Raw genomic sequence first — 18,242 nt, 5'->3', positions numbered from 1 at the left:
ACCATACACTCTGAGGGGATTCTCTTTTAGGATGGGTCATTGTGAAGGGGTGGTAAAAGATTCAATTATAAAATTAAACATATATAATCGAGAGCAGCTTGAAGCGGATTAGAGCTCTTCATTCCAAGACCGTAAAGACACGACCGCATCTACGCATCGCGAGGCGATGCGGCCACAAATTGCACTACATATCAAAATATGTTTATATGATTTTGTGGGCAACAATATACACCAGAGCAACGCTGCGTGCCACCAAATTCACCTGAGAGACACGACACGCTAAGTTACCTGGCAGAGAATATTTTGCAACATCGCGTGTCATTTCCATATAGTGGATTCAGTGGACGGCTGCGATTTCGTCAATTTTGGTTTGTACACATCTGTTAAAATGTCAAAACATCGCGACAGTTATGCTGAATATAGCGTCGCGTCCGTAGCGTAAATGGGGTCGCACCTTAAGGGCCAATGTGGCCAGTATTTCATCGACCGGGACTATTGCTCTGATTTGATTCAGGTACTCATTCACAGGTGATTCGATTTGTTTTCCATTTTCAGTTACAATACAATTACATCTACTACCAGCCAGATTTGAACCAAGACCTTTCATTGCGACAGCTTAGTGCTCTAACCAGTAAAACTATAATTTCATATATAATATAATTTCTTGCATGAAACTGCAATCATGGGAATGCGTGCAACTTGATCACTTCATCGAAAATGCGAAACCAACTTGTCTTCAACAGCTTTACTAAACTAATTGCCTCAAATCAACCAGCGAAGTGCCTATCATGTATTCTGACTTTTTAGACTAAGAATTCACCTTCCTTAACCTTTGTCTACTTTTATTTGGATATATTAATATTTTTCTAATCAATCCGATCATCATGTATGTAACGACATTGTATGCATTTTCTTGGTCGACCTGTCGCGGGGCCTGCCACCAAGAGAGATCAGGATTCAGCACAGTGATCTCAGCATTTTATTTTTGTTTTACTGAGGATAGTAGAGAGTACGTTGCCTCAAACCCTCCTCCTTTACCTGGGCTTGGGACCAGCATACTATGTTAATAGCATCCTTGACAACCGTATTCGCGAAATCGTTGAAATATCCGTGAGTCATGTAAGATTTGTCAAGAACTGCGGAACTAGTGACGCAATACACGCTGCGCGGTTACTAATGAAGAAACACCATGAGAAGCATCGCCCTCTTTACATTGCCTTTCTGGATCTAGAGAAAGCGTTTGACCGTGTACCACACGAACTCATCTGGAATGCTTTACGGCAACACTTAGTGCCAGAAGAACTCGTGCGCTGGGTTCAATTGCTCTACCACGATCCGAAAAGTAAAGTTCGAAGTATGGCGAGTGTATCAAAACCGTTTCGTATCTCTGTTCATCAAGGAAGCGCCCTCTCACCACTCCTTTTTGTTCTTGTTATGGACACTGTCACACGGGATATCCAACGTCCAGCGCCCTACACATTGCTTTATGCAGATGATGTTTTCCTAGCATCTGCGTTATGAAATTGCTTCACGCATTAACGCAGCCTGGATGAAGTGCCGTTCCACAACTGGTGTTCTTTGTGATCGACTTTTCAACGAACGTCTCAAATCTAAAATTTACCGCAATGTCGTCCGTCCTGTGGCTCTCTATGGTTGTGAGTGAACTATAAAAGACAATGAACGACGTCTTGTGGTAATGGTGACGAAGATGTTACTTTGGACTAGTGGCGTCACAGGTTTAGATCACATCCGAAATGAGAATATCCGCGATCGTTATGGGGTTGCACCGATCGTGGAAAAGTTGCGAGAGAGGCGTCTTCGATGGTATGGTCACGCAATTCGTGCTAACGAGAATTCGCTTGCCAAGATTGGTCTGAACATCGAAGTCGATGGTAAACGACCAAAAGGCAGGCCTAAACAACGATGGCTTGATACGCTGGATGGGAATATGAAAGCGTCGAGATTGCACCCAGATCAGGCATTCGGCTGATTTCGCCAAATGGCGAAACCGATCACGACGCTTGTGAACGGGACAAAGGCTGAAGAAAAAGAAGAAGACTAATATTTTTCTAATCGCGCATATTTGTCTGAGTATACTGAAAGATTGCGTATTCTTTCCACACCCTTCGATCATCCCAGTGTTCATACTGTCGTTCAGTGTCCTTTTCTTAAATTCAGGTATTTTTTGTTACACCTTGTACATGGGCATAAGCACATTTTGCTGAGCAATACAGTTAACATGATAGGTATTCCTCCTGCCAAAGGGATCGTCCACATCCCCGGGCCTGGCTATCACAAAGGTCTGTTAGCTCATATTAACAGGACACTTTAGTGGAGCTCCACACACAGGATCCGGAAAGAAGTCATTTTGTAAATTTTTTCAAGGAAAACTATTTGAAATTTTGTATTGGAGTTTTAATTAATTCTAATTCAAATTAAAAAAGAAACCATAAAGATAAGATAATATAATCTAGTTTTGACACATTTCGAAAATATCGATTTGTGACAAAATGGCAGACGTTTGAGCATAAATAGTGATTGTTGGAACAAAAATTAGTTATAACGTTGCCTATGAAACCAGAACTAAGTACCTGAAAAAATTCCTATGAGAAGTACTAGATAATGATGTCTAGAATAACCGCAAAAACCTCAAAACAATCGACTCATTGGCTTTCGAGAAATTTCGGGCATCGATTAGAAAAACATGGTGTTGAGAAAGACGCTTTGAAAATTTGAGAATGAATGAAGCCGTCGTAAAACACGTTTCACCTTCTTGGCTGTAACTGTGTATTTATCGCAATATTACCTGGCCGTTTCCACCAGATATTCCTGTGACCTCAAAACTTCAAGAAAATGCAGAGAAAATAGATTCTTTTAACCATCTAGGTGTACAATCCTCCACAAAATTATATGTCCTATCTATTTTTAAGGTTTTGTGTAAAACAAAACCTTATTAAAATCGATTCACTGTCTGGCTGTCTGCCTGTGACACGTACTTTTCTCCAAAACGGCTAAACCGATCCGAACGGAATTTAGTGGAAAGATGGGAACTATGAAATCCCACGCATACAGCGAGTGGTATGAATTTAGGTGGAATTTAAAGGAAGCTCCCCATACATGCAAAGGGGGGATTCAAAGAAATTTTTTCACCGGATATAGTCGTGTAGGGTATCAAATGAAAGGTATCGATTAGTACTTTCCGCAACTGATATTAGTTTAGTCGTGAATTGCAAAGTGCGCGAGTGAGGAGTCAAAATGTACGCACTTAAAGTGAGACAGGACTCATTTTCGGAAACTACCCAACCCAAAAATCCCACAAAAAAATCAGGATGGTGCGCTTAGATGAAATCTAGGCCTCAAAATATCTCTCATTCCCATATATACTCAAATAAACTTACTAATAGTATATTAGTATATTACTTTTCGAAATTTACTGAGAAACCCCCTTAAATTCATCCTAGGACTTCCGAATTTTGTGTCAGCATAGAGGATAATATTTCGTATATACGTTTTAAATTTCATGGAAATCTGGCCATTAACGCGAAAGTTATAGTAGTTCAAACTTAGCAATTTCGCGCGAATTAACTGCTTCCAAAGCCATGTAAATAAGATGGTGACGTCACAATTAACGGAAATAATTGACATTCGCGAGAAATATTAAAGTCGCTTCTCTGCAGCCCTTAAAGAGGGTTTTGTGTAAAACACTTATGTGAAATCTAATCCTCGAGAGAAGTCCCATTCCGGTATCGAAATTGACTGAAAAACTCCCCTTAAGTTTATCTTAGGTGTACTTTGCACCGACATAGAGGACAGCCTCGTGCATACACATGCCAAGTTTCATGAAAATCCAACTATTAGTGTCAAAGTTATAGCAGTTCAAACTTATCAATTTCGTGTGAATTACCAGCATCCTAAGCTATACAAATAAAATGCTGACGTCATAATTAACGAGAATAATTGACATTCGAGTGAAATATTCAAATTCCATTCAAGAAGAATCTAATTCTCCCCAGCCCTTTTCAAAATTTTATTTGCACACAAACAAAACCTTATTAAAATCGGTTCAATGTTTGTCTGTCTGTGTAACACGAAATTTGGTGAGAAGGTGGGAACTGTGAACCCCTAGACATGCAGCGAGTGACATCCTTCTACGTTGAGATTTAGGGAGGTCCCCATACATGTAAAAGGGAAGTGTAAATTTTTTTTTCACCAAATATAGTCATGTGGGGTATCAAATGAAAGGTCTTAATTAGCCGAAGCCTGTCTTAGTTTTGAGATTTGTTAAAAAGGCGGAGAATCGGAGGGGTGAAAATAGATGATTTCTTTAACGGACCCATTCTCAGAAACTACCCAACCAAAAAATCTGTCAATGATGAGCTTTTTATAAACTCGAATGTCGACCACGCCATCCTGAATGGCACACATAAATCCCTCCGTCTCAGCAAAGAGCTCCGCAACACACAGCCGAACAGATGTTCGACAAATGCAAATCGACAAATGACTGCCACAAGCAATTCACCTATTTACCGTACATTGCCTTCGACTTCCATTCATCGACTCTGCCCCTTTCAGAGGAATTCAGATACCAGAGCATCCTTCAAATCACCAACTCGAGCATGGGTATCTTACAGAATTCCTAGGTATTTGTAGAAGTCTTTCTAATATCTAATCTAAATTCCATCCGAATAACACGACTAAACATGTCCTAAGGTTGTCATCAATATCAGCATACAGCTCCATGTCATCTAAGTACATCATGTTTTGATTGCAATGCCTTAACGAATCTCCCTGGAAGATTCCCTTAGTATATAGGTGGGCTCTGAGGTGTTGTACCCTCAGATTAACGCCGTGGTAAGGTGGTATGCCACCCCTCCATGACTGCCGCCAAAATTTTATTAGTTTGGGATCAATGCGATACAGACGTAGGACGATTGGCCAGGTATGCAGTACGTTGCCAAAAGCCTTAGCGTAATCGGTATAGCAACTAAAGAGATTTCTTTAACCTCTACCGAATCGGTAATGAGTTGCTCTTTGCAATCACTTGATCCGACTCGGCAGTCTTTCTGCTCTTCGGACAGGATGTTGTTGGTCTCGAGGTGTGCACTGACCCTTCCGCTAATAATGGACGTTATGAATTTGTACAGGGTTGGTAAGCAGGTCTTGTATCTACGAGGTCCTGCGCCGTGTAGATGATTTCAATAGTGAGGAAAGATGGAAATTCCGCCGGCCTTATGACGGGATTTATGCTGTGGCAGCCGACCGTGTACCATATACTGATAAATTTCTAATAACAAAAATTCTCCACCCGATCCAGACCAGGGCCCCTCCAGTTCTTTGAACTGTTTATGGCCCGTTGAACTTCTTCTTCGGGAAAATCCGCAAAATTCATGCCAGGTGTAGTGGCCTAGTGGATGCCTTCGGCGGTGATCCAGTCAGCCCGCTCTGCCTGCTGGGCGAGTAACACCCAAAGTTTACCCAAATATTCTCTTGCTTCCGTCACCGAAAACTGTGTTGAGAAATCTGAAAAAACTGCTGGTTCCGCGAGTACGTTGCATACTGGACACGTCTGGAACGACTTTCGCCATGTCGTCACAACCGACTGCATGCGACAGAAAATTACTGCTTTAGTGTGTCGAAAATTTCAACTACGGGTATCTCATTGTGAATGACATAGTTCCGGCAAACCCTCTGCACTTTATTCTTCACCCGTCTGCTGGCATTGCCAGAACTGATTTGAGTGAGCCAAGTAAGATGGCTCCTTCCGGTTATCCGCACTAGACCTTAAGTCTTAAGTCTTTCTCATTTTTCGATTTGTAATTTTATACCTAACTGCCAGGTGCTGAGATAGCTTCCTCAATGAGTAATCTACAAGACTACAAATGCCTGCACTTGCCACACCTATTCCCTGAGACGCTGCGGTGGCACACAGCCATTCAAACTGAATCTATCCATCCCTCCTTCTTTCACAAGTGGACTTGGGACTGGCTTATTATTAACAAAAGTATATAAGGTCCACGAAGGGGTTAATGGCAATCATATTTACGAGTAAAGCATTTTCACTACATATAATGAAACTAAAAAGTACCAGAAGTGTTGGTATTGTAAAAATGTTTTATCAAATTGTGTCTCTTTGAAAAAGCATACTTGGAAAGAAACTAGAATAAGAAACTAATATTAACTTCGAAGAAGACGGATCCCAACAGATTTTCCACAACACGTCTTGAAACTTTTAAGAAAACTAAAACAGAAACCATTTATTGATGGATATTATTGAGAATATCCCAATTTGGTGGGAAATATTTGCTTGAATCCATTGATCCTTACCGAACCTTTGGAATGTTTCACTGGATTTCTGGCTGATGTGCCCATCACCCGTAGTTTTGGTCATACAAAAATCATAGTTAATCATGAGTTGTGCTTTTATGTGGTCGCCAATTATTTATTAAAAATTGCTTGTGCGGCGGTTTCGGCATTCGCTCGTACATTTCTACATGGATCCACACCCTGCATGACTTTCTCTTGGAACCACCTTGGACCGGTGTGGTCAACAGCTTATTATTAATTGCTATTTCCACAATTCCACGAAATCTTTCTCTGCCTTGTTAGAAGACCGTGCGAATGGTTGATTGTTTTCACGGACACAGGAAAACATATCGATTTATTATTCAACGGCCCAAACCTTGTCCCTAGAGACTTGCCATGGCGAGAATGCCAAACTCTTTTATTGTTTCTTTCCTTACGTGTTTATTTTTAGCAAATTGCACATAGGCGGGTTACGTGGAGTGACAGTCAATTATTCACAAGTGAATAGACTGCATATGCAATGTGTGGTGCACAACACTTTGTTCGTTGCAGATTAGTCTTTATTACGCGACAATAATGCTGAGTAATGACTTGGGGCCCCTGCTCATGGAATAGTCACTGTTTCCCGTACTTTACAATGAATCATAGCAACAACGTCAAAGATTTGCGGAAAAGGCTTTGAACCAGATTGCACAAATGGAGGTTAAGGACATTAACACAATTGTGTTTTCTTTGTGTACATATTATTATCACGCTAAACGTTCGTGTGATCTAAATCACAGATTTCTGGCTGTAAATCGGTATAACCATAGAAGTACGCCTTGAGATTTATGAAAATGGCATGCAGCCAAAACTTGCCCGAGCACAGTTCAAGGCCAAAGCACAGAAAGTACTTGAACATGAAGAATTCAGGAAGGAAGGGCTCAACAAATAAAAATTGGAAAGAAAATGGCTTTGAAGGAGGAGACATTTTTATTGTGGTGGATGAAGTACGTTCGTAGGTTTAGAACAAGTATGTGCATTTCTATCCGACTTTTTTGTAAGTCGGTTTTGAAACAAATAAATAAAAGTAAGATAAGAATTCCACAAATATTACCACTATCAGACTAATAATCTAAGTTCCGAACACAATTCCCACTTACTCACTATCACTCTATTTGTATGTGGTAGATTTATGCCGTGCATATAATGCTTATAATGAGTTATCTTAAATGACGTCCTTTTCCTCATTAAGCGGGTGTTCCTTAGTCTTCACCTTTCGTGCGTTATCATACTACAAAAGAGTGAACATTTTTTGTTTGTCTGGAATTTCTGAATCAAATGGACCTCTTCCCACCAGACTCTATCATCAGCTTATGGACCCCGATCATGGTAAGGTCCGTCTAGAGATTTCAGCAGCTGCCATGTGCGCTCTCTAGCTGATCGACTAGAACATTACTTCAAGCCAGGGAATTCCTTTTACCAACGGGAAGGGAGGGGAGCTGTTCAGGGAACCCTTTGCCATCCAATCCCTCGGCCGGTCGAGTTCGATCTTCTTCGCAATAAGGAGAGCCCGACCATAATGCGCAACACGACTCGATCTACCAGCGCTCTTCAACATCTCTCTAACAATGTTGTCTGGCGAAAGTTCCCCCCTTCTGCATAAAGCTGCTGACGAGGTATGAGCCATTCAACCTTTCACGATAGAAAAAGGTTTGTTCAGCGTCGTGCGCCACTCCATTGCAGAATACCACCAGGAGATCGCGCCTTTACAATCTTGTGCAGGTAAGACTGAAAACCTCCATACTCAAGTAGAAGTTGGGTAAGGAAATAATAAACCTCACCTTGCGTTCAGTTCAGCCACGGATCTAAATTGTCGATGAGCCGCGCAGTCCATCTACCACTTGGCTCATTTTGCCAAGAGAGTTGCCACTCGATAAGGGTGCGTTGACGTTCTTCACGCGCAACCACCTCTCTGAAGTTTTCGCCCTTGCAACTGTAGATAGCTTTTCGCTCCTTGGCAAGGAGGGTACCGAGGATCACTCCCGCGATCACCATCACGCTCGGTTCTCAGACAGTGCGATAAGCAGACGCAGCAAGGCGCTTACAATCCTTGTCAAGGGCATCAGCCATTAACTCCGCACCATTGAACAGAACGGACCGCGTTCCTTCCATAAGAAGACGTCTCCTAGCAAATATAGGGCCCCCAAAATTCGCAGTCTTGTCCGCCGCTGCTTTGATATGCTCGACGATGTTCATCTTCGAGACGAGCATCTTTTTGATCAAGATGTCTAGTTCGGTGTTTTTTCCAGCGCAAGCCTGAAAGCATGAGCAGTCAACCATCCGCTTACCCGTCGCATCAATATGCTAAGTCTGCTTTGCGCCTATGCAACAAGTGCCGCAACCTCGTCTGCATAATCGGCCAGGCGTGACTCCTCTCACATGTCGAGTCTCAGCAGTCTATCGTAGGAAGAGTTCCAGAAGTCCGGCCCTAATATGGGTCCCTGTGCTGCTCCCGATGTGATCTCCATCCTCCTCTGGCCTTCTAGCGTCTTGTAAAGCAGGGAGCATTCTTTAAGATAATCCCTCAATATCCGCAAGAGATAGCTTGGCACGTGGACTGAGTTTTCCTGTCATATCTGTCCATTTTACGAAACTGAAGGCATCCGTCGAGATCGGCGGCTGTGTGCCTCGGCTCGATGAATCGCATCCACGACCTCCATAGCATCAACCGTAAATCTCCCTATTCTGAACCCAAACTGCCTTGATGATAAGTCCCCGGCAGCGCGGATCGCTCCTAATGAGCTCTTCGAGCGCTTTCCCGACCGTGTGAAGCATACACAATGGTCGATATGCAGATGGCCTTCTCCCTCCTCTTCTCTTGCTGATTAGCGCGAATCTCGCTATCATCCAGCGACAAAGACAAATGTCCTTCTTCAAGCAAGCGTTGAACACTTCGAATAGCAAGTTTGGCCGTTGGTGGAAAACCGGTTTGTAAACTTCCGCCGGGATACCATCAGGACCAACTCATCAACATCAGGAAGCGCTTCTTCAGGGCATGGAAGCCTCACACGCTGTCGTTATCATCACTGAGTTTACGACAGTGTCAGCTGCAACGCTACTACCCCCTGAAGCGCCCTCCAGCGCGACTCTTCCTGTTCCAAGAGCTTGGACGAACTTCTCGATGTTCACCATCGCGACATTCTACGCGCGGTTGGTGCACGCCAACAAGTAGCGTCAATCACTTCAAACGCGATATACTGATGATCACTTGCCGAGAAATGTTCCAGGACTCACCACCCGTCCACCGATGGTGCCAAAGATTCCCACGCAAAAATAATATCAGGAAAGCTTCCTTTGCAACCTGGGCGCCGAAACGATAGCGTGAATCCGGTCTTTAAAACTACGAGCCCGGTTCTCGCCGCCATTTCCAGGATTCGTTTCTCTCTGGAGTCTGACTGAGGCATGCCCGACTCAAGGGCCCTCGCATTGAAATCACTACCTGCTAGGATTCGCCCCTACGTGTCCGAAACGGCGTCCTCCAGAGCATCAAGCCAGCGCCGAAAGTCTAGCATCATCTCGTTCGCAGTCAGGTAAACGCTAAAAAAACGTTAACAATAAACGTCGAATCCAGACAAACTCATTGCCTTGACCTTGGGCAAGAACACGAAGTCCATCGTCGTCCAGAACCCAGATTGCAGCGGTACCCGATAAGTCGAGAACCATGAAGCAGTGTCCCTGTTCCGGTATTGTTCGCTGATTAGCACTATATCAGCCTTTACCTACGCAATGAACTGCACTAGCAGTTGCACTCCGGACATGTCAATTAGAAAAATTTTGATCACGCCATTCGCCCCCTAGCCCTTTCAAGCTCCACACTAAAGATTGGACACCGTCCCGAACCCGCAGTATATGCGACACTGTCACCAAACACGCCACGATCCCTGCAGAGAACGCAACTTTGGCTTTTATTGCAGGTTTTTGCTTGCTGACCTACCTGACTACATCTGCGACATGCTGTCGTCCTGCCGGGTTGACTGCAAGCTGCAGACGTCTGTCCACAGCCCAGACACCTGCAGCACTTGATGGGGGTTATCCACATTGGCACCCTACATACTACCCATGTAATTTTTATTTTCCCACTACTAAGGAGTTTTTTCGCACCTACGGGGATGATATCTATCCGGGCAATGTTTACCTCTGGACATTCACGCCTTATGGCCTCCTCCACTTCAACCTTTTCTATCAGGCAGTCAGGATCTCGGATCCCTAGAGAGAACATAGGCTCCAGACTAGAGCCTACTTCTCCTGTAATCATTTGACCGCTTGGCAGAACGTATTCTTGCTAGTCGTCTTCGGGGCTAGTCCGACAAGGATTCTTCGTTTTCCATATCCTCTAGTTCCATCAGCCCGTTTTCGACACCTTTGCTGACGTTCCTGTGGCGTTTCTGCCCGGTTCGTGCCCGAATTCACCTGCTCAGGACTAGCAATTTTGACTGGGCTTTTTTCAGCCAGATTCAATGCACTACCCGACCAGGGTCCCGAAGGGTATGGCTCCTAATACACGTCACAACTACCACCTTGGCAGAGCTAGGCTCACATCATAAATACAATAACACACTTGGGACACGAATGAGCAAACTGGTAGAGTATACCAGTGACCTTCGGCATAAGTTTAACCTCGCGTAACACTTATTATCACTTTCTATTAGTTCCAACTAAAAGACTGTGAACGTCAATAATTAACAATTGTTTAGAATACACCAGTGAAGAAAGTTCAATGCAGTTTCTTGTTTTGTTAAGGCTTAAGATTTAGTCTGACAGCACACGTTATCGATTTCGATAATAATGAATCCCAAAAGACAAGACACTTCGCCAGGCTTATTCATGGTAAAGTCTATCAAGTATGGTCATCGTTTCATGCTTTTAAGGTTAATAGTGTTACTAGTAAAGGTGCTTATCCCCCACTCATTGATGAAATGCTACCCCGTTTAGTCCAAAGCCTAGATTTATCACATGTTTAGATGTATAGAGAAGCTCGACAAACCGCATGGCTTCTGTCACAGTTCCCGCTAACGTGTGGCATCAAGAATGTATATAGATGACTTACTACTCATTGCAAAGCCAATCAACAAGCGCTTGCTGTTCTTAAGCGAAATCGGAGTCTGTACTGCGACTGAACATCAGAAAGTTTGTAATAAAAAGAATTCGTGTAGCAACTGCGGAATTTGTGAATGATCCCAGCATTCTGTAACCAACTAGACTCATCTAAGTGTACCGATAGCAGACATGCTTCAGAAAGCAACATCAGTTTTAAAACTTCCGGCAAATATGTTATCTTGATGCAAGTCAAGGTAGCAATTCTAATGCAAAGTACATGAGAAGCATGCAATTCCAAAAACGTACATAATAAAGAAGTTTACACAGTCAACGCGAAGCTACGCTGTCAACGAACAAAAATTCTCTGCCTTGCATGTATTCACCAACGGAAATGAATGCTTCGAAGAGAACCCAATGCACTGCATATGTAGACTTCAATTCTACAAATGTTTTCGACCAACACCCTAATATGCAGGTGATGCGGTGAATTAGTATACAAACAATCATTGCATACCATAATCTTTAATGTGGGGAGGTTCGTAAAACCTTGTAATAGCTGCAATTCTGACCTTTTTGGCCAAAAATTACAAGTAAATGCTTCGGAGGGACAACCACCCATTGACGAGTGAACAAAGAGATCAGGATGCCAAATGTTGAAAAGCACTTCATCCTATCACATTGCATTTAGGGAAAGCATCGCTACCCATGGGATAATAAAACGATCTTACAATCGCTCAACGCTTCGCATTGTGCAAGGCAAGACAAGCCTACATTTCGCAAAGCTCAGGTTCCAAAACACTTTTTCAGGCACGAAATATGCGGAAAAAAGTTTGTAATTGTCTCGAGAACTTGAGAATTTAGGATCAGAGATGTAGTATGTAATCGGCTATTCCGAGTGGTAGTGCATCTAGTTACATTAAGTTTTTTCCCTTTTGACCGACCTTCCCAAACTGGATAGAAAAGTGGCGAGCAAGAGCGTGTCGATGGTTATTTTGGGGTACCCGCACTTGCGAGACATGATTAATCATTAATAATTTTTCGAATTATTTGATAACTCGGCCCTAAAGGTTAACAATGATCAGTTCAGATGATCATTTTGAATACCCCAACGTTCATGTTCATTTCATGTTCTCAAAGAGGATTCAACCGAACAATTTGAAAATGATCACCGACTATCCTAACAATTAATAAAAGCCAGGAACTTGCGTTCTATCGACTACTCCTATATAGTAGCACAGAGAAAACATCGGCACGGAACAACCTCAACTTGATGTTGCTATTGAGATAGTTGCACTTGCATATTTTAAACAAAACAGCGAAAGCCAATTTAGCGTCCACAATGCAACGACATCAATTTCAGTGCATCGTCGGTAGAACTAATGCTCTCTAAATATACACATTGGCCGAAACCTCCCATATCTGTCCATTAACAGGAAGAGTTTCCTGTCAGACTTGCCCGACTCTACTTGCTACCTTCTCCAGGTTCATAATCATTTGAGGTTTATGACTCAGTGAGGGAGCCAGCAGATGTCACTTGCGTAGTCGGGGTGTTTGAGGAAAGATGACATCTATTGAATCCCTCCTCGCCCTCCGACCACATGCTTTCTGACAGCATCATAAAGTGTTTGGAACGGCGCACAGTCAAATGGAACGAACACCCCCATCGCGTACTCGCTAATTAGAGTTGCATCCCCCTCCCACGAATGAATCACAGGACTTTCCACCCTGGCAAACACGTTCATTGTCATCAATAGCGTAACGATCTAGACCTGCCTTAGCAAGAAACTCTGTAACGGTAGCTGACATCCTGTGTGCTATATCTTCTTTTTATCAGAGATATTACCTTTATAGACTTTCCGGGCTGGATCATTTTCACCCATATAGATTAAATAACCCGCCCATTACAAGTTATTAGGTCAGATTTTATCTACAACCGGACGTTGCTATATAGGCTGCGGAATCGTCCATCCTCTTATAGGGCACCGAAAATTCTTCAGAGGATTCTTCTCTCGCAAGCGACATAGAGCTTGCACGATCATTGTCTCCCACAGTAAGAGCTTTGACCGTATGGTGAGACGTTTCGAGCCGTACAGTTTTTGTACGCTGAAATAGGATCTGCTGGTTGCTAGCAACCGTGCCCGGATATCGTCGGTTGTGATTTTCAACCAGGTTTAAAAGGATACACGATAGGACATCCCCTAGTTTTAAACTTTTGTTGATGGTGAAAGCTCTCGAGAATGATCCTACTACTTTTATTTGACCTCGTATATTTCAATAGTTTTTCCAACGCTTACCGCGGATCTGTTACTGATTTGCCTGGAGGGAAGCCTATTTAGTATGGATGATGTTCTGCGCGCATGCGGATATCCGGCCAACCAAAAACAAGAACGGTATATTTTCAGTAGAATTTCCAGACTTCATTTTTGAACTGTCTGCTGGCATTGCTGGTACTAATGGAAGTGGGTCTTCTGGCCGTACAGTCTTTTATTGGCAACTGCGCCAGAATATACAGGATGCGCGATCTTTTATGTTGGTATAAAAACATTGAATAACTTTGACATTGACCAACCAATTGATTTACACATGTTTTTGAAACACCATTTCACAAACAACGCACCAAAATAGTGATAATGTACTTTGAAAATAGCCGTTGAATTGTGTTAACTTAACGTGTATATCGTCGAAAAAATCGTCTGACAATACCATCCCTCGTTTGGTTTTGAATTTTGTTGACTACGGAACAGTGGGAGATCGTCAACATACCGTTCATCAACGACTAAGACGTTCCAATGAACTGATTGCAGCGATCAGAGAGAACGTTGCCCAGAACCAGAAAGTGCCGTATCTTCCCCACGAACAGCATTTTGGCATCAGTGGAACCACTTTGTGGCGCACTTTGAAAGATGATTTGCATTTGTTCCCGCATAAATTTTAAAACACTTTATTAGAATTAAATCCATTGTTGATTAAATCAATTTAATTGACTCATGACAACTAGGAAAGCAAAATATTATTGCAAATTGAAAATATACGATATTTATATTAACATCTATGACTAACAATCACAATGGAGTGTCTACGATTTCTCTCCACTCCTTCGCGACTACATCCTGCACTAACCGAAAAACAATATAACACCAACAATATAATTCCATCCATGGTAAACATGTTGGTATCCATTCAGTGGATACGAACATACCGCCTTCTCACAAATGTGGTGCTCAACGATCCTCTCCAAGCATTTCGGTGAAAATGATGTTAAACCGATCTACTTGAAGCCCTTTGTGTTTGAATAATCATCTTTCCCAGGCTTCAGTATGAAGACTACCTTAACCTTCTGCAAAAAGGTAAATACGTAACCCAGAGCAAAACATTCTAGAAAAATATTTTTTAAAGTCGCTCTAGCTGAGCTATAGCCCTTTTAGCAACGCTGGATAAATGTCGTAGATGCTAGATGATTTCAAACCTTAAGAAAATAGTATATTAGCTCCTCTTTTTTACTAATAACCTACGCTCTCGCAGTTTTCCAATTTCCCATACCATACTTTCGTGTTAAAAGGTTTGGAGAATCCACTAATTTGCCACCTCTCGCTTCTGTAGCGTGTTCTCCCGGATAGTGTAATTTCGAGAGGTTCCACCTGACTCAACTTCGTAGTTCGTGAGAGTTCCATCCAGTTTCCTAACAGAGTCTAGCTTGGCCGACTAACCCCTTTTAAGGACCCTGCAAAGCCTTGAAGTCTCTCTTTCGACATCCACTTCCACACAGTAGCTTCTAAAGGCGTCTCATTTCAAGCGCTTATCGAGCCTCATATATTCACGCTGTAAGCTCCTGAAGTTTAACCAGTCTTCATTTTTATTAACTTTACAACCACGATTCAGAAGTCTTCTCGTTGATTTAGGGAATTTTTGAAATTCTCGATTTCACCACGGAACTACTTTACCGCGTTTGCCTCTGATAATAGGACAACCCTTCAGAATAATCTAAAAGTGTGTGATTAAGAGTTACCAATTGTGCTTCGATCACAAAAGGAGTCCTTAGTCTGCTTGTCTAATTACACTTTTTCGTGGCACTACAAACCACAAGTTGAAGCGATAAAATCCAACCGCTTCTCTCCTCTAGGATTGCATTTGCTACTCCTTCAACAAAAATGTTTATCATTCGATTCGCAAGCTATTAAGAGTTAAAGACCACTTGATTATGCATACGCTACTAAATCTCTTACTTGAATCATAGGGTAAGTAAGAAGTAGCAACTAAGACGTTTTTCCTCTCTCCAATTATCTGGTATTGAAAGATTACCGTGACTGGCTCCTGTGAACAGAATTGTCTCGGTATAGTTGCCTCTAACAATTTGGACAACGGCAGTCCTTCAGCTTTTTCAGTTATCATGGCAGCAAGGCCGGGGGTATAAAGAGACTTTGACGTGCTGCATGTTAATTTGACTAACTTTTATGCTTTTCAACATAATCTTATATGTTGTAGGAAACAGTTACAAACGTATGCCATGGTCGATGTGTAACCAGTTTTCCCTCACACTGTGTCGTCCAAGACTCGATCCTCTAATGATCAATGTAAATTGCTGCAGTTGGAAATCCCCATGCCCCTCAATGTACCTCATCTCTTAACGCAAAGCATTCTTATTTCTAGATGGCTGAAGTGGTTGGGCTATCGTAGCAAAAGGTCACGGTTCAAATCTCACTGATGGCAGAGAGATTTGTTATCGTCATTTTTGAAGTCGGATACCAGTCAACTCAGTTGTGAATGAGTACCTGAGGCGAACCAAGATAATAATCTCGGACGAGCGCAATGCTAACCACATCGCCTCCTACAGTGTACTTTAGTGTACCGTTATAGTCTTGAATGAAATACTCTAACGCACTTCAAGGCCTTGATAAAATATGGATTGTTGCGCCAACAATTATTGTTTCCGAGTTATCACAATCTCGGCAGATTTTACCTAACTAGCACTAAGTACATTTAGGCTCGGACGATCCTACCTACTTAAAAATTAAAGGGGCGCTGGTGGTAGTGGGAGAATCCGTCGAGAACTACCCGCAACATCGAGCACGTATGCAGAATGGGGTACTTCTGCATGGTTTGAACCAGACTGTGCAAAAGTCCCAGGACAGGGAAGCCGTGAGGGATTTAGGTACAATACCTGTAGCTGACAATATTATGGGGGCTACAAATATTATTATTCTTATTTCCGTTTATCGCCTTCTTTAGTTCGCCTAGTCGGGTTTGTGCAGATCCGAATTAACAAAGTGGCATCAACCCAGTTCAATTCACGACTCTAACTTCCCTTTTTCTACTTGTTCTGTTAAAGGTGTAGAAGAAGAAATATGACAAGTAGACTTTACCCAGTATTCCCTTCTCCAATATCCAATTTTTAATAACAGTCCATGGTCCAATAGGATATTAAAAATCGTAAGGTGAGACAATAAACCACTACAAAGTGCTTTTGCACTTAGGCTATTCTTGTTCATTAGGTTTTGTCTCGTTCGCTACTGGAATCGCCACTTCTCTCGGTCATAAGTTTGGTGTGGGTGAATTCGACGGGTTCGCGGATCACCATCTAAGTTACAAAACAATCGTCGACCAACGAAAACGCCTCTCTTGCAATTTCTCCACCATTTAAAAATAAAAATTAAAAAGAAACGAAAAAAAGTAATTAAAAATTAAGATTTTGTGTTTAATTCATACAAGAAATCGTTGAAATTAAGACGTACAGCTGAGAATTAGACAAAGTCGCTTTAATTGACGACATCTGATACGTTTGCAATTTTTTGCATCAAATACAGCCTGACAAGTCTTCCACAAAAACCAAAAGAAAAAAATACGGAAAATATTTGGCTTCTTTATTGGAAAAGAAGGAATCAATCAAGAAAGCATTAAGTCGGATCATCAAGTCTTAATAAGCTCCCAGGAGTCTTGTGCTTCTTCTCGATTCCTAAAGTCAACACAGGGGCTTTGAAGGCTTTATTTTTAATTAGCGAACAAATAAGCGAAATATTACTCTAAAACTTTAACGCATTATTTATCCAAGAGTATCCATTCTCATTAGAAATTGCTCCGTTTCATTCTTCATTGAAAAATGTACACATTCTACCGGAAGAACACCACTAAGTCGTGACTAATTCCATTGATCCACACTGCCTTAGGCGCTCCGTGCATAATCAATCACACAAAAATTATCAGGCGAGCGCCACGAGCTCCCAAGTCGCCGGGAGAACGCCCTTACGCTAAGCAATGTTGACATTTCACTGATAGTAAACAAACGTTCATTCATGTCGCCCACTCCAACGCACGTTACTCCAAATCCCGTTTCCATCCTCACTACACCAGAATCCGTCTGCGCTCGCACTCTTTCCACCACACTGACTCACTCTCACGCTTTCCACTCCACTGGCGTTGACGTTTTCGCACCAACTCGATTTTTCGCTCGACACTCCAAACAAAGACTCAACTCGACCAACATTTTCAAGGCATTTACCTGCTTTCAACTGAAACTCCGACGTCGTTCGGTGCCACCACAGGCTCTTCTCACGCTTCACGAAAATGTAGTAGTTATCGGTTTGGAAAACTTCCATGATTTTCACAGAATTTTCTGGGAATTTTCACGCGACGACTGAGGATTTGGACACCAGCCCGACCGAATGACATTACTCGAATGAAAACAGGGGAGAACTGCCCACTCGCTAGCAGCCAATTGGGTGCGTTCCGTGAGCGATTTCCAGAGAAACCTCTCGGAGGGGAGTGGATGGTGTGGTGAGTTCCGGCCAAACTGTTCGAAAACCGGGAAGAGCCGTTCTGCGGTCCAAGGGGAAGAACCGAGTTATTAGCAATTAATGAATGTTATT

General features: G+C 42.5%; 1 protein-coding gene across 1 annotated transcript in view; it reads right to left on the bottom strand.

Annotated features, from left to right (window-relative positions):
• Positions 1–18,045, bottom strand: part of LOC119651358 (phosphatidylinositide phosphatase SAC2) — a 40,294-nt gene extending 22,249 nt beyond the window's left edge. Inside the window, exon 1 of the mRNA XM_038054922.1 lies at positions 17,876–18,045. Coding sequence (XP_037910850.1) covers positions 17,876–17,972 — 97 coding nt within the window. The 5' untranslated portion in view covers positions 17,973–18,045. The remainder of the gene's footprint in view (positions 1–17,875) is intronic.
• Positions 18,046–18,242: the final 197 nt, after the last annotated feature.

Source organism: Hermetia illucens, chromosome 3 (assembly GCF_905115235.1).
Source record: "Hermetia illucens chromosome 3, iHerIll2.2.curated.20191125, whole genome shotgun sequence".
NCBI classification, from domain to species: Eukaryota; Metazoa; Arthropoda; class Insecta; order Diptera; family Stratiomyidae; genus Hermetia; species Hermetia illucens.
Note: the sequence above shows the minus strand (reverse complement) of the source record. Positions and strands in the feature narration are given on the sequence as shown.